At 31.0% G+C, this 25,464-nt stretch overlaps 1 protein-coding gene across 2 annotated transcripts in view; it reads left to right on the top strand.

Annotated features, from left to right (window-relative positions):
* Positions 1-226: 226 nt before the first annotated feature.
* The window catches only part of LOC129002465 (hemicentin-2-like), a 331,439-nt gene continuing 306,201 nt past the window's right edge, over positions 227-25,464 (top strand). For both annotated transcript variants that reach the window (XM_054430295.1, XM_054430296.1), the window contains exon 1: positions 227-508. In XM_054430295.1, coding sequence (XP_054286270.1) covers positions 430-508 — 79 coding nt within the window. In that variant the 5' untranslated portion in view covers positions 227-429. The remainder of the gene's footprint in view (positions 509-25,464) is intronic.

The raw sequence follows: 25,464 nt of genomic DNA, 5'->3' as shown, positions 1-25,464 counted from the left end.
ACATGTATTACATCCGGATGGCAATAAAAAACCACAAAAGTATTTCAAATCCATATGATTGGTGATAATTAAGTGGGCAGCGTGGGACATTCGTTGATACGTCGATATCGCCGTCCAGCTGGCTCGACTGGAGGTGGTGAGCGCAGACGCCGCCCCCGCTGCCCCACACTGCCCCCACCGCCCCCCGCCCGTCCTGACGCCCGCCCGCGCCGCAGTTGCAGTAAGGGAGGCTCGTAGCTGTCTCAGCATCGTGTGTGACATAACCCTTGCAATTCGCCCACCCAGTGGATTCTGTGTGTTTTCTGTTTGTTCTAAGATGTGACAGTGTGTGCCGATGCTGGAGATACCTCTGTGAACCTGTGCTGGATACAGTTACCGCCCCGGGTGCAGTGTTGACGATTTGTTTGTTGGGAATGCCGCTGTGAGACGATGGGAGGGCATCTTCATAGGTCGTCCAGGTTTCCTTGGGGCATTGTCTGCTTTATTGTTTGCCTCCAGATATGTTTAGGTGAGTTAGAGTGTTCGGAATTGACCGAATTATTGTAAAATTCTAAATAGATTCCAAATAAAAAATAAATAGAGCTGCTAAGCCTGTGTGTTTTTATGTTAGTAAATTCTGTTCAGTGCTTAATGGACCGGGATAGGCTAATGGTATATTCCTAAACAAACCTTTAGAAGAAAAAAACATTGACATTTTAATAATGATGGTATAAGGACTTTGCAATTAATTTTATTTCTATACAGCCCTACCCCCAATAACACCTGAATCTAGTACAACAAATGTTATGTTTCTCAAATGACAACACAATGTATTTGAAATTTGGATAAACACAAAACTCTCGAACTGCAAATATTTCAAATAACAATATCAATGTTTATTAATTTGAGTCAAATGACCGAACACCCGGATCAGTAAGAATCATGTAATATAGTAAAAGAAAACATAAAAGCAGATAAAAAACAATGTGCAGCAAAGGAAACGTCAAAACAAACTGTCATGCAGTATAAAATAAAAACAACTTTAAATCGTAACAAATACAAGGGAATAATTAAGCGTAGTGTGGTGTAGGTAAAACATAGTTTTTAAAATAATAAATATTTTCCTGATTCGTTATCAAAATGAATTATCTTTATACATTCTTTACGCAATCGTATTTTATACAAAACTCGTAGCTGGTTGTTTCGATGATTACTTAGAAAGTCAATGAGAAATATAACAAAAACATAGGTTTTACCTTAAAATGTTCTATAAAAATTACATCAAGTTCCAAAATGATAAAAACTCCATCAAAAGCGTACAAAACCACCTTTTTGGTTAACACCTACCAAAGCTAATGTGAGAATTTCGAATAGTTAACCATGATATTGAATCGTGCATACTTTGAATAATTTTAGCAAACTGTGCCATTGCTCTAGATCCATAAATATCATTTTTACACTTAATCAAAAGAAAAACCTTGATCGAGCAACTAATTTTTTCATCAAAAAGGATTTTTTGATAATGTAATGTTTTCAACACAACTGAACAGTGAACATTATTTATTAGTGAATAATGTAAGTTTACTTTAGTAATATGACATGAGTAATAATATATCAGCACTAAACAAACATTATTGCATTGCCTACAATTTACTGGTCAAATTAGAGCCCTGTAGATGTATTATAGAGCACATCTATTACGCCGTGGAAAGTTTAATTGTTCAAGGGTTTAACTTATGCCCGAGAGGTTCTGGATTAGAACACACTAATTACAATATCCGAGATACTGATATAAAACAGTAATAACATAAATACTAAATACATGATTCCTAGATGTTTAAGGTATAGAACATTAAAAATACCTATGGGCATAATATATTACTAATTTTGTCCCTTAAAAGGATTTAGAAAGCAGTATTTGATGAAAATATTTCTATTATGTCTTGAATGTATGAAAAATGTATGATGCATAGATCTGGTAAATGCCATCTTATCTACAACTGCATCTAATACACTTTGATTAACACATAGATTTATAAGCTTAACGTAAGCTTATTTGGAGCTTTAGCTTTTGTGGAAGTAGGTGATGGTTATTCGCAGCAAAATTCGGCCGCAAGATCGCGGTGAAAGAGCGTGCGTCTCGCAGTATACAAACTTGTATCTCTTACTTTAAAAGATGCATCTTAAACATTCACCCTTTTTGTTACGAAATTAGCTTACATAAAAATATATTAGCCCATTAGTACTTTCAACTAAGTGCAACGTATCTTTAAATGAAAAATACTTAAATATAATTTACCTTCTGTTGAAAAGTGAGCAATGAATTAAGGCTATTATATAATTAGAAGATTATTGCAGAACACAATGAAATCTACTATAACATAGCAAACGATTTTTATATTATATCTACTATATGGAACGTTAAGTTAAATAGAAAAATATAACAGGATGGAATATGTGGTGAATATAAAAACCAATTATGACCCTAAGCAACTATCACACGTGATTTTTAAATATTTTATGTAAATGTATTCCGTCGAGTTGAGGTATTATTTTGATCGTTGAGTTTTTCGACTATAAGTTGATCTATAAAGTCTTTAAGAATCAATAAGATAATTATTTCGTATTAACTGTCGGAAAAGTCATTCATCGGCAAAAACAAACAAAAGATTTGCCGAAGTTAAAAGCCATTTTAAAACTAAGCTTCAATGTTAGGCTTATTCCATTATTTTGCAATAAGCCCTACTGTGTCAAAATAATCTTAAAGTTGTTAAATGTATCTTTTTGGATTGTAACTAGATTAAATAAACTATACAACACTTATTCATTTTTAACGTTCCCATAAATTTTCCAAAAACAATTAATACCAGTATGCATGTAAACATGGTCATATATTCTGGTTTTATATAGGTACATTAATTTGAATATGCAATAATATGCATAAAAAATTATATCGTCTTTAAATGCATATTTATTGAAAAAAGTATACTTTATTGCACTTACAGTAAAAATAGTGATATAGTTAAAATACTGATGGATCCAATGATTTGTTCCTATACCCTAAACTATAGTTTTCAAGACCCATACGTACTTGCGTATTCAATATACATAACACATAATTTTATTAATACTTTATTGGAATATACACTACATATTTTGAATACAAATGTGAAAGACAATAATACTTAAATCCACAAGGCATTACCATTAGAAATTCAGCACATTGATCACAGATTGATTTGTGGCTAAGAAACAAGCATTTTTTTACACTTAATAGCCAAAAAATTAAGGAAAATATTCCCAAAATCTTACGTAGCTTTATATAGAATCCAACCGTAAATTAGCTATAATTCACTGCATACAATTATATTTTTCAAGGCTTAGTCATAATAATTCCATAATATTAAAGGCTATAAATTGCATAACAAATCATTAAAATAATTATTCTATGATATCCCTCAGTTGTACAGTTTACATCAGTCATTGTATAAAATACCTTTAGAATTCCTAGCCACAATGGGGCAGTACGCACTTTTTTAGGAAATTGAATATATTATAATAAAGTTCGAAGTTGTATTACATATAACCAAATAAGGTTAGCCCAAAATATAAAGAAGAATATATATATAATCCAAGAGACAAATAATTTCACATAAAAGGTTTGAAGTAGAATGGCCCCACCCTAAGAGCGCACTCACCGATCTGTCAGAACACAAACTGCCAGCCCCTCTACCGCAGACAGTCACCACTAGAACCACTCTAGAACACTAATTATAATTTTTACCTTAATACTTTGTGAGTGAGATTGAATTACTGTGAATGGCTTGTTTAAATTGTATTTCCCATCATAGTGATATTGAGTGTCAATGTAAGTTAATTTTAAATTGGTGGTTAGCATTTTCCTTTGAAAAAAAACTTATTCATATTTTTCTAGTGATCCTTCTACGTCTAGTAATATTGATATAAATTGTATTAAAAGGATTAACGGTTAATTAATTATTAATTTAATTTAATTTCAATGCTCTCACGCGTTACATTTTTTTAAAGGGAGTTTTGGAATGGCATGGTCATCGTCAGATTTTTGTTAACAAAGATTTAAAAGAATTGTTATGGTCAGGAATTAAATTTTCTACAAGAAATTCTTGGGCGTTTTCAGGTAATCGCACCCCTTCACCCCCCAAAAAGGCCTACTTTCAAAAATTGGCATTTATTTTTAATTGTTTTTACAACTTTTTCTACCTGAGTAAATTTGTATAGCAAGTTGCACATATGCTGGGCATCTAAAGGGCGCCATACTAAGTAACCTGTAAATGGTATATAGAAAAAACTTTATCTAGTACTCTGTAATATAAAATTAACCTCATGACCATATGATTGGTATTAGTTTTTAAATTATAAACTTACGAAATCGGATGATCCTTTTTGAAACACCCTGTATTATAAAATGATAGAGAGTGGCCCTTCTTATGAAAATGTAATCCTTCAGAAACCTAAACGTTTATTTGAGTAGTCTATATTTGGTTTAGAAATTATGATCGTTGTATTTTTATAGAAATTCGTTGGAATTTTTTTTTACTTTATCTGAAATATATCCCAATAATATTGGTTTGATTTCAAATAATTTAGTCAAAACGTTTTTTGAAATATGGGAAATGGTGTAGTTTTATAAACACTTTACTATTAATATCTAACGTTTACTCGTTGTTGGTAACACGAATTGCGCATTTCAAATAGATTGTAGAATATATAATTTTGTGTTAATTACCAAAATCTTCGAATTTTACTTACTTTTTTCATATTTCTTTTAGTTTCTTACAACAGCTATTTTACTGCATTGTACTGTAATACCATTTCACATTGAACTGTATCAAACTAATTTAGTTATGAAAGGTTTTTATAGCAAACATGCATTTACCAAGCACGTAATGCTATTAACATTAAGAATGTAGTAATATTATACGTAGAAATTAATAGTAGAGGTCTCATAATCTTATTATATTAGTAAATTTAGAGTTACTTAGAAAAACACATTTAAAGATTTTCTATTAGAAATTAAATTCTTTATTTATTAATTATTGAAAATCAGATTTACTTTGAAATACCCATCATGATAAATGACTACTGAGTATAAAACACTGTTCCATAAATAAAAAAAATATTCAAGAGGTTGTAGACTTCACCCCTTAGCCTTGGTGGCTTAGCAGTTTGATTAGTCTTTCTTTCCAACTTAAAGAAAACGCCTAATAATAAATTAAAACCCATAATAATCTATATATTAATAGGCAAGTAATAATAAATAGCTAAGCAATATTCATAAAATTAGAATTTTGTAACTGGTTCCAAAATTTGGAATTTTTAATCTGATTCATCGATGTTAGAGCACAACATTTTTAAAGAGTACTGTAAAATACGAACCCCTTCGTTCATTTATAATCAAGACATAGATAAAAAGGCGGGTAGGGTTGTTACCTTAGTGAGGTAAATGCTTTCATGAATATTTTATAAGGAGACGCAAAACAGTTTTGGTGCAAAGGTTAAGGTAGATCAATCCACCCTTTTCAGGGATTCCAAATCTGTCACGGGCTAACCACCCTCTGCCCGCCCATACCATTATTACTACCCCCCTTCCACCCCCTCACCAGAATACTGCTCTCCCCTGACATTCCAGTCCTAATTACGTTTTTGTTTATCTCCGTATCTCTCCGGTGATTTTTAATTTGAAATCTGCTTTCGGCCATTATTTAAACGAGAGAAAACAGTACCCAATCGTTTTTTAATTTAGTTTTACATTTTCTTTGGTTAAAAGGTGAGATATTGTTTTTTGTTATTCAATGTCTGATTTAATATTAAATGGTTTTTGGATCAATCATGATGGAACATTGATTGCTACTTTGTCTTTGATTAGTTTAAGATCTTAATTTCGTCTTAGAATATGATAAACAGGTTTAAAATAGGTATATTGTTAACATTTAATTATGTGTTTTAATTTAATCGCTGACAACTAATACATAAAACGCTAAACACCACGTTACTGTGTAAAATATAAAATACATCTTTTTAGCTCATAATTGCAGTTTGGTTTATACCATCTATTTTATTTTACAGTATATCATGAATAGTACCTTCACATTAGAAGAGGGACTTCTGATTTTATTTATTCATTTAACTTTAAACCCAATTTTAAGAATTATTTCAATATACATGTACATATAAATATACATAAATGCAAATATACAAGGAAATAAATTTTGTGGCACAACTTACCGTTTACTAGATTGAATTTATCGTTCAACTTACAGAAATAAATGTTTATTTTATAGTCTTATGGACTTTTATTATAAATCTCACTACACTAAAAATGAGAGAATGGCGTTTAATTCGAAGCAAGTAAACTGTAGTTATATCTGACATTGAAAAGAATAATGTTATGTTGTGTATGGTAATTGCCTATAGGTAAATTATGTAGGATCTCTCTGATAAGAGATAATATTGGCGTAACGTAGTGATGAAGGTGGGGATTTTACAAATATATCTTGATAATAATCTAACGAAAGGCACAGCATTTTGTACGATAAACAGTAGATATGCGACAACCATTGTGCTTACTAGAATCGAAAAAAAAAATACTCTAAATACATGGAAAATTATTACAAATAAATGTACACTGAAAAGTTACAATACTTTACAATTAATATAGTCGTACAAACCATAAATGTATTTCTTATTTAAATAATTTATGATTGAGACACGCCATAGTTTCCTCCACGTGGATATATATTCGTATCTAAACAATAATGACTATCCCACATGAAAGCAAAATGTGTTTGTGTGCGATTTTTTTTTTGAACTTCCTAACAAGTGCAATGCTCTGAAACAAGCTTTTAAAAGAATAAAGACTTCACATTTCTTCTTTTGTTGTCATTGAAACGAAATTCTATACATTTATTCTCACAATAGTACTTAAATAGTTCATTGTCCTCTTTTGTTATCCAAGTGTATAGAGTTGGGAACAATTAATAAACTTAGTTAACAACAGGCTTCTCATATTATCAGTTACACATCACATCACAATTGGACACTCGTGCTCTTTCTGTCCCTTTTTATCACATAGATATTGATCGTACATTTTACCTTATTAGACCGTTTGAAACTTATTGAAAATATTACATTCTATTGATGTAAGACTCCTATTTCAGTTAACTGTCAACTAAATCAACACTTGTCTATGTTGGATATAACCCAGTTTGTTTCAACCACAAACCTTTAGGACCTGATTATATATAATTCCATCCTTCTATTATCTCTTGGGTATCCTGCAGCAATTTATAGTTACAAAGATTGTTAAGTAGAACATAAATGACATTCTAGTAAGTAATGTAGATGAAAACGACTTTTTTACAGTTTAACAAATATATGACCATACTTTAGTATTTAGGGTGTTTAAAAATAATACCAATCCTATATATTAATAGGCAAGCATGCTTCTTAAAAATCTATTTCCTCTGATCGTGTGCATCACAAGGCTAACCAACGCATACTGTTAGAAAGCAATTTTTCCTGAAGAAGTGCTGAATCCCTTTATAAATTAAAATAGACTTAAAAGTATGCACAACAGATGAATTTAACATTAAAAAAATACATTGGCCTTATTGGTTGCCATGCTGGTGACGAAATAACAACGAAATATAAACAGTAAATCAAAACTAATGTAAGAAATTCCAATCACATGTTTTATTTACAGCGTTTGGTGAAATAAGAGAAGTTTGTACAATCCATATTTTTGGTAGAGTTTTTTTACCTTTGGACGTCCTCTAGTATAAATAAATTACTTATATTAACATTAACTTAAATTTCATCAAAGAAGCGATATTTTTAAGATCGTAACTATATTATTTTCAGTTAGAGGTTTCATCGATTAAAATACTTAACTATTGTAAAATAACTAGGGGAAACCCGTCGAAATCGACGGTTACTTTCAAGGCTTACGTTAATTCATCTAACTGCGATGAATTGGGTGAAATATACATATTTTGAGCATTGAACATTGTTCAAAGAGTAAGTGTAAAAACAATAACAATATTGCGTTAGTTGCCAAATTTGGTTGTTCATTCAATGATTAAAATATTTCCTATCCTGTACGTCATCGGAGTTATTATTAGTATGTTATATGGTATCTCTTCCTTTGGAGGTACTAATAATACAATTTCATACTACTACGTACATAGTCAAGTATAATAGATTTTTTTCGAATGAACTTGCAATTTAAATGTTTTTATTAATCTAGATTTTTTAATATATGTTACAATCTGTGTATTTATTGGCACCATTATTAGTTCTGGGCATGGCAACCTGAAAGTATTACGTATTCTCAGTGGTATAAATAAAGACATTAGTAAGGGTTCCATGCTCTACAATACCATGTTCGTGTTCAATTTCTACATGGCTTGCTGCAGATGACGCACACGGAATTGAGAGGTCAAAACATTTCTCGCTTACAACAAACCAACCGTATACGTATATTAAACATACATTAGGCTAAATACGCAGATCTTACTCCAGAGTAAATAAGTTGTGGTAATTATATATTCAATTGGATACCTCTGGTATGATGGAAGAATCATATAAGTGTAAATATGTATAATTTTTTTACCAATCACTCTCTGTATAACGTTTATGGCCTGAAGTAAATTGTTTTCCTGTTTCGGATGGAGCCTAGTATTGTAGGATTTTAATTTTAGACCTAATTTAAATGAAGGGACATGAGTATATTATATATTTGTACTGATGGAATAAGTCCATGTGTTTGCAAGATCCTAAGATCCTGTTGTCCATGACTTCTAAGATAACACACATTATATGAACAAAATTAAATAAATGCATTACCACCTTGAAGAAATATAGGGTAGGCCTATTTTGAACTGTAACATAATTACTATTTCTTTGTCTTCCCAAAATGTGAATTCTCGTAGTTTTATCGCCTCAGTATTTGAGGCGGTGCATGTTAGTATGCTCTAATCTAGTTTACTGTCATAAAAAACAAAACCTTAATTCCAGTCAATATTATTAAGATCTAGTCTCATATTTGTAATACATACAAAAAGAACAAAAATATACAATTAAAATATTCTGGTAAGTTATCATAATTTTGTAATATGATTTTATGTAAAAAATATGTATGAAATATGTGCATAGCAGAAATTTACCTCAAATACGTTACGATTCATCTAATACCAAGGTATTTATGAGGCGACAAGGCGACGGTATTTCCAAGGCTTGTTCGAGGATGAGCTGAATAATGTATTACATTTCTCTGAAGAAGAAACACCTGAGCAAGCACAATCTCATATCTTCGTTGAAAGAAGAGAAAATTGAAACGTTATGTGGCTATAAAGAGTTGTGAAAAAGTAATACTTTTCTTACTGGTCTTGACACACATTTAGAGATACAATATATTTTTAGACGAACTAATTATAAGTTATGCTTATTTCTTCATCACTGTTAAGTTACCTGATGAATTGTAGTGAATGTGACAGTTTAGACAAAAAAAAAATAAAATTAACCTTACGCATTTATAGTTATCAAAAATTTAAATTAAGTCTTGCCACTTTTATTCTATTAAAAAAAGTGTTTACAGTAACTGTTATAAACTAAAAGAGGATTCTTTATAGTAAGTAATAGTAGTCTTAATAGTAAGTAGGAGTGCCTATTTTTTCAGTATTTGTAAATAAAAAAACTATTTAAATGACCTTCAATAAAATATACATTAGTAGAACCTATTAGGTGTATTATGTGTAATACTGTACTACCATAAATTGCTAAACCCATCGTCATAGTTAAATCTTTTACACGTCTTTACACGTTAAAACCTTTGGAATTAAAATCTTAATAAATATTTAACATTTGATTTGCGGATACTACATTGTCAGTGATAACACTAATATCCGTTACAATGACTGATTTATGTTATAAAAATGTATGTACTTCTTTTTAAAATCGGGTTTAGTTAAACAAATCTAATTTCCATCAAGGTTTCACTTCGTCACAACCCAAAAATGTGTCTTTATTGGACTTCAGATATCCTAACAATATCCTTATCCTATCTCCTATATCCTATATATATCCTATATCCTATATAATATCTTATATCCTTATTAAGGATATTGCACTGGCAGATCCTTGTGTTTATATAGTATCTATCAAGGATCCTAAAAATAAAAACAATGTGTAAAAGCCATAGTTTAAAGAACGTACATATTTTCTGATTTTTTTCTTAATTAAGGTGGCACAGTTCAACGACAGCAAAGCCACTAATCTTTATTTGAGAATGTGTGATATTTATTGTTTTAGGGTTTCTATGCTGCATTCAAATTTGTACGACAGCAGTAATATATTTCTAACAGAAGTAAAGTAGATATGTAATATACAATTTAAAATTTTTATCGTCGAAAGGGTTTTAGTTAAAGTGTCGAGTTTGTTTGAGTTGATTTGAGTTAAAATTAATAAAAAGAATGCCGAGTAATAGCTTAAGACATGGGATGCTCAAAAACCTGGATATTAGTAAACCGGGATGGTAATAATATTCTTTAAGATAATATACGATTAAACCATGTTATGACATGGTGTATAGATAGGTTTAGATTGATCGTGACCTTATTAAGATAAGGTCACTATCAATCTTACCAAATAGGTACAATCTTATATATCACTTACATAAAGAGTAAGTTACTTGAACTCTATTGAATAGGCCGATAAATATAAGATCAAGCTATAGGCTATGAGAGCTTTTTGACAATCTGTATCAAAAGTGTGGATGTTTAATAGTCCACTATCGCTACAAGTTTTAATGAATGTTTATATCGATATTTAAATCCCTAATAACTGTTTTTGTCTACCTTCTTGGACCGCTTAGTCAACAAGATACTATTTGATTACAGCAGTTGTAGAAAGTTCTTCATACTCATAACTTCTCCTATGGAAATTATTTCATGGTTAAATAGAATATAAATAACACGTTTTTTTATGTTCATTCCAAACAAAAATGTCTCTCGGAAGACTTTTTAAAAGGGCTGTTACCAAAATTACTACAAGGAAATATGGGTGGATGTATATATAATAATAATAGTTTTAAATTTTTTGTTCCTGTTTATTATTGTAATGCACTACACATTTTGAGTAAAACATATAAAAAATCAATAATTTTATTTTTAAGTGATTAGGTAACCAAAATCTAGTGGCCATTTCGATTCAAAAATACACGTTAGGAAACGTAAAATTTAAAATCTGTAACCTAGAAATGCCAAAAAATCTACGTCTGTAAAACTGGTCTGATAGAAAGTAGATTTTACTTAGGACTTGGGAGAATTAGCAGTCGCAGTTTTGTCACCGAATGCAGTTTTATTTTACTTGGGGTTTTAAATCCCGTTAGGAAACGTAAAATTTAAAATCTGTAACCTAGAAATGCCAAAAAATCTACGTCTGTAAAACTGGTCTGATAAAAAGTAGATTTTACTTAGGACTTGGGAGAATTAGCAGTCGCAGTTTTGTCACCGAATGCAGTTTTATTTTACTTGGGGTTTTAAATCCCGAACCCATTTAAGCAGCTTTCATTCTGGAACACGAATATACTCTCCCACTCTAAGTAGTTAACTCGATTCTCAAAAAGGCTTTTACTTCCACTGATTTAGTCTATAAAATAAAACCAATATTGCCTTTTTTGGGTATTAATTAACTATCGAGTTATTTAAGATGGCGAAACTCAGATTAGCTCCGTTGACGAAAAAGTTTAGTTAAGATGAAATCATGAGAAGCTCCTTGACAGAGACGTAAATCAAATTGGAGTAGATTTGTTTTATTTGGTGTTTAAAATACACTCTACAGTTGATCACTTTCTCTAAAATAAAATTAGTGCAAATTTAGGCTTGATGTAGCCAGAATTCTATAATCATCACACTGTTTCTGTGTAAAGGGGCACAACTAGCCCCTTCTAGTCCCAACTAGTCCTTCTTGATTCTAGGCATGCATTTATTTCATCCTGAGTTTTGAAAGCTATAACGTAAAAAAGACACATACATGGATGGGTTATGTCGTAATTACCTTACCAAAAACCAATGACTTAAAAGCTGGATTTGATCTCTGGTCCTCTGAAACCTTCTTTTATTACCACACAGTAGCACACTTAATTAACTGTGGTTCAAGCAACAACCACCATTTTTTCTTTGAACAAAACATATATTCACAGTTCAATCTGCGTATTGAAAGCTTTTTATGAATAAAGAATGAGATAAAAAATAGGGTGGGAAATCTGTGTATCTTTGTTACTGACCAGGCTTTCCTTAGCCAGGACTAATTATTAAAAACCCAAATCAATATTTAACCCAATGATGTGTAACATTTCTTTACAATACCAAGTTAAACGTTCATTTGATATAACACGAATAGACATGGGTCTAAATTTATTTTAAATTAATATTTAGGTCATTTGTTATCATATAAAGATAGGTGTTATACGAAATAATCATAAAACAAATTAACTTAATAGAGTTCTAATTCCATGGCATAAATACCATACCCGTAAATTAATATTTTTGCTTTCTTTTATACAACTTCGATTTCTATAAAAAACATTTGTAAGTATAAAATTTGTATGTTAATCCACGAAAATAATACAAATCCATTCTAATAAATAAAATAAAATAGTAAATCCAAACAAAAATCATGTTCAATACACTTTATCTTGCAGTGATATCAAAGGCAGAAAAGCCTGTGTTTTAACGGTTGTTTTCAGCTGTCTACCTGGGTCCCTCAACCATATTTTATTCAAGACTCACGCACCCCTGCGGATACACTGCAGCGATTGGTATTCAGTCTATCTTGTACATGTTCAAGTATTTTGTATTTACTTTTATTCTGTTGTATACTTATCAGGATAATGCATTACAAATAACAAACGATGTTTCATTTTATTTAATTGGTTATCAATTGGCAATAATCGAATCATTTAAGACGGCTAAACACAGATTTAAAACTTTATAGAAAAAGAATGAAACAGCAACCCGTGATAAACTTCTTGAGAAGGACGTAATGAATAGATTTTATTGAAAGTCGGTGTAATAAATTGATTGATTCAATGATTGATCAAAATAATTGATAAAATGATTGATTTTGACCTAATTACCTGAAATCACTATCGAAAAACAATAGGAGCATATAACTCGATTTGTCTTAGATCTAAATAACGCCTTTTCAATGGAAATAAGTAACATTTTTGATGAAAATCTATGTTTAATATATGTGTCTGTGGTTATTATTATCGTCGTTCAACTTAAAACATTTATGTACAATAATCTGTTATGAAATATATTCCAGACAGAAAATAAATACTGTCACTTGCTAGCTACAGGATATAGCAAAACAGATCTTAAAGCCATGAAAAATTTAATATGTTAGTAGATGTTAGGGGAGTCGGTGGCTCAGTCGGTAGCGTCACGAACTTTCGGGCCCAAGACCGCTATGTCGTGGGTTCGGATCCTATAACACTGTCACTCACTAACTTTTATCAGTTCACCCTTATACTGTACCGGCTCACCCCTTGCTTTGCTGGCTACGTACCACGCACAGGTCTATAGCGTATGTGGGTGGGCAAATGAAAGTTTAAAGAGGTCGCTAACCTCTTAAAAAAAAACTTTGAATTTTAAATTATTTGATAAATTTAAATAAATAGTCATATTTGATCAACGCTTAACCATTTACTCTTGAGAAATATTCATCCACCAGGAATAGCTGTAAATACATAAATAACACTAACTCAAAACTGTTTTGAAAAATATTTATAAAAATTACTCATTTGCGATGGAAACGAATAAAATACTGCACCTTTTAAATTTGCTCATAGCTATAGTTTCTGTTTACCCAGATGGCAAAAGGTTTCCCACGACGAATATTTAAAATGATTATGATGAACAAGGGAGGCGAGGTCTCGGCAGGGGTGCGTTATCGTAACATCACTTACTCTTCGTGACTTTTATGTAAATACTGAGTGAGTATATTTGGCCACTGAACTAAACTTTACATTCTCCTAGCTTTTACATCGTGATTTTTACTGTACTTTTTATTCGGTAAGGGGGTTTTATACTTGATAATAAAATATCGTAATGTAAAAGAAAAATATAAACAAAATGTATAAAGTGTTTCAGTACGAATAATAATGAATTATTACTCGTTTATATGGCTTATCGGATAAATAAGTTTTAAAAATTACTGGATGTTTTCTGACATACATATTGTGATAATTTAATTACCCCTTACATCTTTCCATGGCTGTTTGGAACCATCAGGGTCATATTTATGAGCATTGACCAACCCCATTAAGTAATAATCAAAACAATCTTTAAACATTAGAGAAAACTAATTTAAAGCTTGTCAACTAGAAATGTTTATATGATCACTCCAAAGTTGAGAAATTGCCAGAAATTTGTAGTGGTTTATAACAACTACAGTCAGTTGAAGATACTTTAACTGTGACATGCAATACTATGACATATACAATTAAGCTGCCTTTGATGTTAAGTACCCGGTGAAGTTCCAGTGGTTTAAGCTAGAGACATCTATCCCAGATGCCTGGTTTTGATTACCACCAATCACCATTTTTCTCTTGAAGTAAAACTCTGAAGATCAACCTGCAGGGAAAATAGTCATGATGTTTTTTTGGGTTAAAAGATTTATATTTTTAGACTCTTTGTTCCCTACACATAAAATAGGGCATAATTCGAAAAAACAAGGCAAAGTGTATTACTATTTTTTTGGGGGAATTTTATTATTATATTCGAAGTCTTTACTCGGCGTTTCCATAGTTTATTAATGATATTTGATGTTTCAGGTATGCATTAATCTGTCAACCCTGAATAATCTACCAAAGTAAGTTGTTGAATATTATTTTTTTTAATAATTTTAAAAGAACTTTGAATGTATTATACTATTTAACCTTCTGGATTAGCATAAATACCTTAATAAACAAGAGACAAAGGTAAAATTAGTAAGGGAAAGATATATCCTTGTTTTATTACAGCATGAAAACTACGGATTGGTGTTGAAGGTTTAAATTAATCTACGGGTAACTTAATCAAAGTTCAATATTGATATGTTATTTAGCATACTGAATAGATTTTATGGTATTTGAAGAGAATATGTTGACGGTCCTAAATTCATGGCTACATTATTTTAAGATCGAATATTGTTGTTGTTGAATAAAAAATATAAAAATATAAAACAAATGTCATTTAATGGTATAGTTGTTTTAAATTAGATTATGTTAACAGAGCAAAAATCTTCAAAGTATTTATAAAAGAAAGTTTTTAAAATAAGGTACAATTACTTGATCCATAAAAAATACGATTAATTATCTTTTCAAACAAACTTTAAAACCCAAATCTTAGTCTTGATGTATAGATTTTACCATAAAAACAAGACGATATGAACGCAAAGACGGTAGCTACCTACATTATCATTGATATGCAGGTAACGTGGTTATTTATTATGAAGATAAGAGGGTAAAGCCATTATACTGGCGTCTTCCATGCCTCTATCGTACAATATATACTCTGCTTGTGTGAAAAATATAAAGCTATAGGTGACTTAATATAGTATACACTTATAAAATATATGTTATGCTAATAAAATATTGTTTTTTTTATGAAAACAAATATAATTAAACTAATATGTTTTATTTTTAATTCTTTAAAAGGTATTCGTATACTTACTTCATAATATTTTGTCAAAAGTATTAAGACTGCATGTTTTTACAATTCAAATTTTTAAAATAATCAATTAAATTTGAAAATATTTTTTTTTAATATTTAAGTCTTAGTATAACAAGTTTTTTTTCATATTTAATGATCTTGTAAATTCATTTGTATTTTTAGTGGGATTGCATTTCAGTAAAATTAAGATAAATATTCATATGTAGCTTGACATGTTTGTGATTACATAGATAAATGATGATATGGATAAATACAAGTTAAAATACTTTTTTTCGAACGAATAGTTTCTGAAGAGCTACGAATTTATTTTTTACCCATATTTTTTATGTCTTGTTATTATTATATTTTACCTCCAGTTACAACGTAAGTTAAATATTTTGATTGGACTTCAACCATTTGGCGTGGTTCTTTAAAAATAAAAATAAAAGAAAAGAAATAAAAATTATACTGTTTTAATTAATATATAAAAACTAGAGTCCCATAATATTACGCTGTAATACAATAAACGTTTTCCCCCAAGTATTTGCTACTATATGCTAAGTACTTGAGGCCTAGCCCTCTTTAAAAAAAAGTATTTGCTATAACAAACTTTTGTTTATAAACTGGTTTCTTACGCTTAATTATTCAGCATATGTATGGTAACATTTGCTTTATTATTTATCAAATGTCTGATACTTGTTTTATTTTGTTATTATTTTGCTAAGGGTTGTTAGTTAACATACCAAATTTATAGGTGATGGAATTTTGGATTACTTTGAATACTATTCTTAATACCAAAAGAGATTTTGGTCTGGTACGAAGTATTTTGGTAAACGAACCAGTCAACTGAAACTTCGAAATTATTCATTTAGGTGTAATAGTTTAACGCTGATTTGATCAAGACTAAGGATAAGAACGTTGACATTTTTCCGGCTGTTTATATTCAAAACCCGTCAGTAATCGATGGTTTTTAATAATGGGAAGATGACGTGTTCTATCGGTTCAAAACTCAGCTTAACCCAAAGGTCCAAATTTCAAGGATAGGAACAAATGGTTTATAGGAGGGATACGTCTGTAATGATGATTTTATTTCAATAAAGCCATCGAAAACTCTATATTGAAACTAAATAGCTTGTAATTTAGACACAGGTTTGCATAAAACGTTCCAGGAAAAGTTTACGCCAAGCTATTTTTTTTATTTTGTAATTGAGAAAGTTATGTAAATCCAAAAGATGGGATCGTGGGGGGAGGTATTAGGAAATATGAACGGAAGAAATCCAATAAAGAAAACTTGAAGGATTATAAAGCTCTGGTTTGAGAGTTTCCCGATATTCAATTTCGCCAATATTCTTTCTCAAAATATTAGGATGGTAAATTCTATGGGATATAAAGGGTTTGAATGGTAATTGTTTGGTTACTACATTCATTAATCGTAAGCAAAAATGCATACCAAAAGACGTTATAGACGTTTACACTCAATAGTAAGCTAATCGTGATTGTTTTAAAATGTTAGTAGTTATCACGGAACATTTTGGTCAGTATAACACATGTTTCCATCGAAATGCTAAATATTACATACTCGGATAGAATCGATACTTGGAACAAGAAGGAGTTCTTGAAAGCTATTGAATAATAGGACAGTTACGGTGGCTCTGGAGGTAGGAGATGCATAATATATCCTATTGTTGAACAAGCGGCGCACCTGAACACCCTTCATACCCTCGTCTTCTTCAATGATATTTTCTTATTTTACTGTCATTGAATTTGCATAATGCTCCGTCTCTTACTATGGAAATACTTTAAAATTTTAGTTTCCAGAATAAAACGGGTATTGAGATGTGTTTTTTAAACATCTAGATAATGTTGTATTATATTGGTTTTCTATTCAATTAAATTTTGTTTGGTGTTCTAAAACGAATCTGTAAAAATACTTTAATGAAAAGATGATCTTAATTAAAATTCTACCGTGTATATACGCAAGAAGACTTGTACTTCAGAAATTTAGAAGGACTTAGTTTATTCTTTAGAAATGTGATCTCCGAGGTCCCGGACCCAAATCCCGAAAAAAATCAATGGTTTTAGTTATCTAAGACTAGATTAATGTGTTTACCGGTGAAGGGTAGAGCCTACCCTCATGGAATTCAATTTTGGAGGCATTAAACATATTCAGCACCTAAGAGAGGCTTGTAGAACGGTGTTATATTTAGTAAAAGAATACCTTACATGATTGGAAAAGTATGTTCATATAATTACGTATATTATTATTGGAACTTAATACTTTATAACTTCCTTGTTAAATGGCGACCACACAAAGTAGGTATTTTAAGCCTAGTATGAATGTAAATGAGTGTAGGATGAGTGGCGCGATCTTGTAGTCTTGTTGGTGACTAAGACCGACATTCCTTAGACACAGCTGTTAATAAATAGCCCATACGGCTAATGGCGATTAAGGGACCTACTAGTGGAATCCGAACCACATTGAATAACTTAACAAGCTTGAACAGGTTACTAAAACTTCAACCTAGGCAACATATGTTAAAATTTTTTTTTAATGTGATAAACTATATTTCAATATTTTTCCTAAGCTATTATACTCATAAACGCAGGTTCAATAACACTTATTGTTGTATGGGGTCAAAAAGGTCAAATTGCATACGCAACGTATAATTAAACATAATTATTTCACAAAAACCGATGCACCGATGTTAACTGGTTCGTTGAACATCAATTATTTATTAAAGAAAACTAAAAATGTATTTAGGGTTAACAACCTTTATTTTACAAAAACAAGTTGCACCGATGTTAGCTGGTTCGTTTAACGTCAATAACGTATTAAAGAGAACAAAGTGGGACAGTTAAAATTTACTGAGTGTTAACCACCTAGCAGTTATAAGTTCGAAGCGCTCGCAAGCCTACATCATTAGAGAAGTGCTACGTCGTTAAATCTAATGATCTCAAGCCATTAAAGTTGTTATTGCAAGAGATTGCCAATTATTTCATTACGAGTCAAGATCACATATAGAACGTTATAAAATGATTACACTTTTTACGCTTACTGTTTATTAGGTGCACCCCTAATAACTGGAGTTTGAAGGTGTCAAGTTAAATATTTTGGCCGATTATTAGGGTTTGGCTAAAAGATTTTAAAGCATTGTTACATTGTAAAATATTCTTATCTCAACATCATTGTTTGCAAAGTATGTTTTGACTGATAAAAAAATTGTTTACATTAATCAATCAGACAAATAACATTTATATATTTTAATATTTAACTATGAATATCCTTAAATTCCTACCACAACCATTACGATCTATAACTGATGATTTAAAAGTCCAACGATAATTAAATAATTACAACTGAAAACCAAAATTGTTTATGAAGTTATTGTTATTTTTAGGTGATAGGAGTATAAAGGGTTACAGCTTCTATAGAAAACCAAAATTGTTAAGGATGTCTTTAAATCATTTACAAAAAATTAAGACAATTACGAACACAAAACAAGAGGGTTTAACTAATTATTTGTTTAATCATTTATTTCTATAAGGATAGTATTAACAATTCGATGTTCAGTAGTAGATTGCCTTAAATTGCCCAGTAGGCTGCTTAGTGTGCAACTACCTAAAGAGGTGTTAAGAGTTTAAACACAATCTACCTTGAAGGATCTGAAATATCTTGTTTTACCTCATGGCTTTACTCTGCTAAAATGTATTAGTACATTGAAGTAGAAGTAATAGTTTAACCCTGAAGAACTAGTTATATCGAAGTTTGAAATTGTTGCTCCTGGTTATGGCATTTAACCTAGTTCTGCGAGAATACATTTATAGTGTTGTTGTTGTAGAACATATATTTAAATGTACAAAAGTCGTTTATTTGTAGCTTCCTCGTAGTCAGTATTTTCTAGATTGAACAAGCTACTTGCGAATTAAGATTTTTATTAAATGACAGTTGAAACGCTATAAAATGCATTTTCCAATGTAAATAAGTGGTTTATAAAAAAAGACTACAAGCCCCTTCAATGTTTAGCAAAGACATATTATTCTTTTTTTTTAACTATATTTAAATTTTTTGTTCATGCTCCATGGTGAATTATTGTTACGTTCTATTCACTACAACGATCTCAATTGCCACTATTTGCTAATAGTTGATCGTATGAATTTGAAATGCTATATTTTGAATGTGCATGTCTTGCCGCTAAGCTAGTAACACACTTCGTATAATATAATAGGGGAATGTCCAGTATATATCCAATACGATATTGACCTAGAAAACTAAGTGTAACATGTGAAGGTAGTTGTCTGCAGAAGCGCTCTAGTGTTGCTACTGGCGCTCATAGTGTACCTTACACGACTGCGATAAAACTTATCTGTGTGTATACAAAGTAAATAATGCTTGCAAACAATGTTTCCCTCATTTGCTTGACGGGTTATGATGATTTTATTTTCCCCATACTAATACATTATATATAGCTTAACGAAAGAACTTCAAACGTAATTTAATTTCATAATACTTCGGTAAACGTTTCTTGAGCTTCATGATTGTTATAGGTATTGCATAGTCCTAATGTTTTATCTATGGTCCTACCAAAGGTACCTGGTATATAACCAACTCAAAATGAACATTTTTGGTTAGAAAATCTCATTAATATACCTTCTAAATTACAGTATTTGATAAATTGTCGTTATTGTACTTTGTGCGTAGCATACTTTTTATCCAATGAAGGGCAATAATACTTAAATAAAAAACTGTATATGTGCGTTTATTCATAGAAAAATTTGTTTCTAACTAGCAAAATAGTCTTACAGTTAATTTTTTTTCATCTTCATGCTTATACTTTTGTCTGATATAGACTAAACTGTCATAGACCACGCCATCATCATTTTTACTGCCCGTCGTTCTTTCCAAACATTTCCATCTTCAGAGGAAACTCAAGGAAAAAGCTCATCGTAACATGTTACTTGATATACAACAATTGATCGATTTGGATAAAAATATAACTATGAATTGTAAATAATAAAATTAGTACAGTAGTAATATTAGTAGTAGGCTAAAATAGTACCCCTTATTAAAATTTACAAACTAAATTATTCAGCCGTCCATGCTATCTCGTAAATATGACGTATATCTGTGGTATGCGCAAATATTATATTGTTAGAAGTACTCTTTGTATACTCTAGATGAAAATTTACCACCTCAATCTCAAAACCCAATTGAAGACATTACAGTAAGCGTATTTTACTGTTGTTTCCTACTAAATTTTTCTGTTTTATGTATTATGATACTAATCTTCTCAAAATTGCAATCAAGGTGGAAGAAAACTAACTCTTATTATTAATAGTGTGCTTGGTATTCAAGACAAAGCCAAGAAACTACTTAGGCCTAGGCCTACTACAATTGAACTATCCGGCAGAGGAAAAAAATCCTCACTAACTATCCATTCACTCTTTGGGATCAGCAATGGATGATCTCGTATCCAGTGATATAATACCTGAGAAAATCACCGATATACCAGTTGAAAACTGGTGCTGGAATAATGTGAGCTTGGATAAGTTCAACTTCTTGTGGACTATTTCCAACTTCAGTTACTGCAATCAGAAAACGGGAGAGCTTATTAAATCTCCATTGTTCAGTTCCAAATGTAACGATACAGAGAAATGGTGTTTAAGACTTTATCCAAGAGGACCAGACGAAGAAAGCAAAACTACATCTCAATTTATCTTATTCTGGCTACATCTAAGAAACTGGAAGTGATGGCCCGTTTCAAGTTTTCAATTGTAAACGGCTTTGGAAAAGTCGTGAAAGAAATGGAAAGCCAAAGGGCAAATAGATTTGTTTACGGAAAAGGTTGGGGTTTCAAAAAGTGTATAAAGTAGAGAGTATACATAGAGTACTTCTAACATACGGCTCGAAGACTAATGTGACTAATGTGACTAATGTTAATGATAGTATGAGTGATTAGATTTTACAAAATAAAAGAGACGAAAAACAATTGATGGTTTATTAACATGGTTGAGAACAAAACTGATAAAAAGTAAACAAGTAAGTAAATAGATCATAACAATTAATAAGACATATGATTTTATCCTCAAATGGCAGGCAGTAGAGAGTATACATAGAGTACTTCTAACATATATCGAAGGAAAAGAATTAAAAATCTACCTGGTGGAGATTAACATATATAGCGTATAAGAATTCCATGAAGAACAGTTAATATAAAAATACCTATTGTCGACCACGGCATGGATACGCTTTCAGTGGGATGCATCCAAGTATCAAGAAAGAAGCTGAATTTAGAACAATTAATTTTGGTTTTAACAAATAGTTTTTCTGCCATATTTATCTTCATCCAGGAAAACTGGAGGTGCAGGTTAAACGTGACTTCATAAAAACACTCAACGTGGTCTGACTTCCCTTCATAAGTCTCATCGGACCACTCCACGTGCGGCCTGGCCTCTTATTCTATAATATCGAAAAGTTTGCAGTGACAGGCAATACAGAATAATAATTATACTTTAAAGAAACGCTTGAAGTTACTAACTTTTTTTTATTTCATTGTGTTTTTTATTTGTTGATATAGGTAATATTTTTAGCGCAAATGAATTAACTCATTTTTTAACGAACGACATACTTGTTAAATGCCACATCATTGAAGCTCTAAAAATAGAGTTACATGACAATATAAACCTATGTGACGTATACATTTACTAATATTGTAAAAGCTAAAGAAATTCCTAAGTACACATCTTTTGTGGGTTTAATTTGTTGGATAAGTTTAATTGAAAGTTTGTATTAAGTTTCATGCCTTATATATTTTTATATTTTCTTAGTCCAAAATCCAGTCAAAATCAATCAGTGTGAACATCAATTTGAGAACATGTTAAGTACGTATACAACAATCTTATTTCATATCCCGCTATTTAAAACACTTAAAAGCATATTAAAACATTTTAGTAACATAGATAGTTCAACCTTTGTATTAATTACCTAAACAATGCATGTTTAATACAGGTATAATAATAATTACGTTTTATTGGTACACGTTTTAGACTGTTTCATTTATAAATTTGTAATAAATGGATTGTAGTCATATTCAGTCTTTATTTATTTTCAAAAAAATTATACAATATAAATTATAAAGAAATTCATAAGGTAAAGGCAGCCTTCAAGACATTGGTGTTATCTGCAAAATATATTATGTAGATAAGAGCATTGCCGCGTTATGCGAGGCCTTCAGTATCTCATTCTGCCATAAACGTGGCAGATATTCGGTTAATGGCCATGACATGAAATGCCTCCTTACTCACTCTTAAGTTTATGAAGGTGAAGAGATGTTATATTGAGTAGCCATCAAAAGGAGCATTATACTGTAATGGAATTAAATACACTTGTGATTGGTTTTGTTTAACCCTGAGAGGTAAACCATCTTCGTTAAACAATCTACTTATTTGATAACTTAGTGAGTAAAGTTAAACGTCTTTTAACTACCTCCACCGCAACAAACCTGCAGACTAAGCTCGTTGGATAAAAAAAAAAACATGGGCCTAAAATAGTCAGGATTTTTAAATCACATTTATTTTTTTGAGTACTTAGGTTGCTGCTAAAGGTAGGGTAATAAGATGTGTTTTAAAATAAATATACATAGCTTAGTATGAAATAAACAAATGCCACATTAAATCAAACTATTTCCACAAACAAGCATATTACGTCAATTTAGTAATTTTCCATAAGAGTTAGACTTACAATAACGCTTCCATATATAATTGTTTGTTTTTAAGCTCTACAAAATGGTTTGGAAATAAATAACTAAAATATACCCTAAAAAGCCATTAGGGTCAAAACCCCTATTACTACCCCATAAATCCCCATTCCTATAGTCTGATCATTCTGGTTCGCGAACTCATTAGAATAAAATGTAGCTTTACAAATATGTACAGAATTTCATCAGAATTGGGAAATCGGTCCTGGACCCAGGTCTTACCATGAGAACATCGGCAAAAGCTTATTCCCTTTATGGAAAATTGTCAAAAACATCTTCCGTTTGAATTTTAATATAAATACAAACAATCTAAAATCACTGCTATTAAGTCGCAATACAGATTTAAAATATAATAATATTATAATGCAAAATATTGCATTCTTATCTCTCTATATGTACCATTTCGAGGCACATGACTGTATACTTAGAGGTAATAATCTTATTTCTTAACAATTCTTTTTGTAATATTTTTTGCAACACAATAAAAACATTTCTTTTTCAAGTTATACTTGCAAACCTTTCTAAAGTAAGAGATTAAAAATAAATCAAATTTTATAAATAAGTATTTTTAATCCTTATCAAAGAAAATATTTCTAATTATAACAATTGACATCACCAACACTTTACTTGGACTTGAGTTAAAATTTAAAAGCGGTTTTTTAATGCAATGTATTTGTATGTTTTTTTTACTAGGATTAATGTTTCCATAGAGACAATAGTTTACTTTATTAGAACTCTCAAACGACCAACAGTACAAACAATTATCTTAATAAGTCTCCTTTTGAGAGTGAACTAGTAAGCCATGAGTCGCATTCGTCCGGTGTTGGTAGGTATGGCTGTAGGGATCGCTGTAGGCTGGATATTGGGCCAAGTATTCAAGGGGCCAGTGTTGGTTCCACGAGTACTCGAGGCAATAGCTTCCTAAAGTTTTCCTCCTCCTTCATCTCCAGCATCATGGTGGTGGGGCTTGTGGTAGGGAGTAAAGGAAGGGCCTACACAGGGAGAAAGGGCGAGATCGTAGTCGTGCAGCACCAGACCGATGAAAAGCCCTGAAAGTGAAGAATGGGCCCTGTGGAAAACAATTCAGCATTGGATCATCTGCTGAAAATCCACTAGGAGTTGGAAGAGTGGAAGAGAAGAGTGAGGATGTAACAAACATAACAAGAAATAAAACACAGGCTGGCAAACACCAAAAGCCGAGCCTATAGTACAACCATAGACTAGTACAACCTTGAGGTGCCCATCACATGCGCTCAAAATGATGGGATGAAATTCTTATTTTGACTGAGGGTAACTGAAACACCCTCAAAGGACACCGGAGTCGAAACCAAAAAGGAGATAGGCTAGTAGCAAACCATACCATGGTAGGATTAAATGTGGTAACGTTTACTAAGGACTGGTCAAGACCAACTCGATGAGGGAAACCAAGTGCAGTATGTTGAACAAACAGAGGAAGCCTTAGACTACGAGGATGGAATTGATAGACTCAGAAGAATGTCTGGCGGAGGTTCTTAACATTTCTATAGTATAACTAATGAATACTTATTTCAATAAAATACCTTATTTTATTTATATTTTTTTGTTAAACAAAGGTATTTGAAATAATAGTTTTCAAAAAAGGTTATTATAAATGTTTTTTGGATTACCTGAGCAACGTTAACACGTTGTAAAATGTGTTTTACATGTTATAAAAAGTTTTAAATACTGAATCGTAACCATATTATACTGTTCTTAAAAGAAATAGCATGAGGATAAGAATAACATTGGGATTTAAAATTTTTATATATAAAAAATTACCTTCCCCGTAACCATTAAGCGTTTTAAAACGCTTCAAAATACTAAATTATTAGTTTTTTTGTTTGACAAAATGCTTTATAAAAAAATTGCAAAGTCATGCTGATCACGCCGATCACGCTGATTCGCAAACTCGTTCGAATGTAGCCTAGTACCTTCCTTTTCCTTTGATCTGTACTCAATCACATTTTCTCATAACTCAA

Source organism: Macrosteles quadrilineatus, unplaced genomic scaffold (genome assembly GCF_028750875.1).
Source record: "Macrosteles quadrilineatus isolate MER2022 unplaced genomic scaffold, UCM_ALF_1.0 Scaffold_9__3_contigs__length_116548681, whole genome shotgun sequence".
Taxonomy (NCBI): Eukaryota; Metazoa; Arthropoda; class Insecta; order Hemiptera; family Cicadellidae; genus Macrosteles; species Macrosteles quadrilineatus.
The sequence above is the reverse complement of the archived record's forward strand: the minus strand, read 5'-3'. Positions and strand labels throughout refer to the sequence as shown.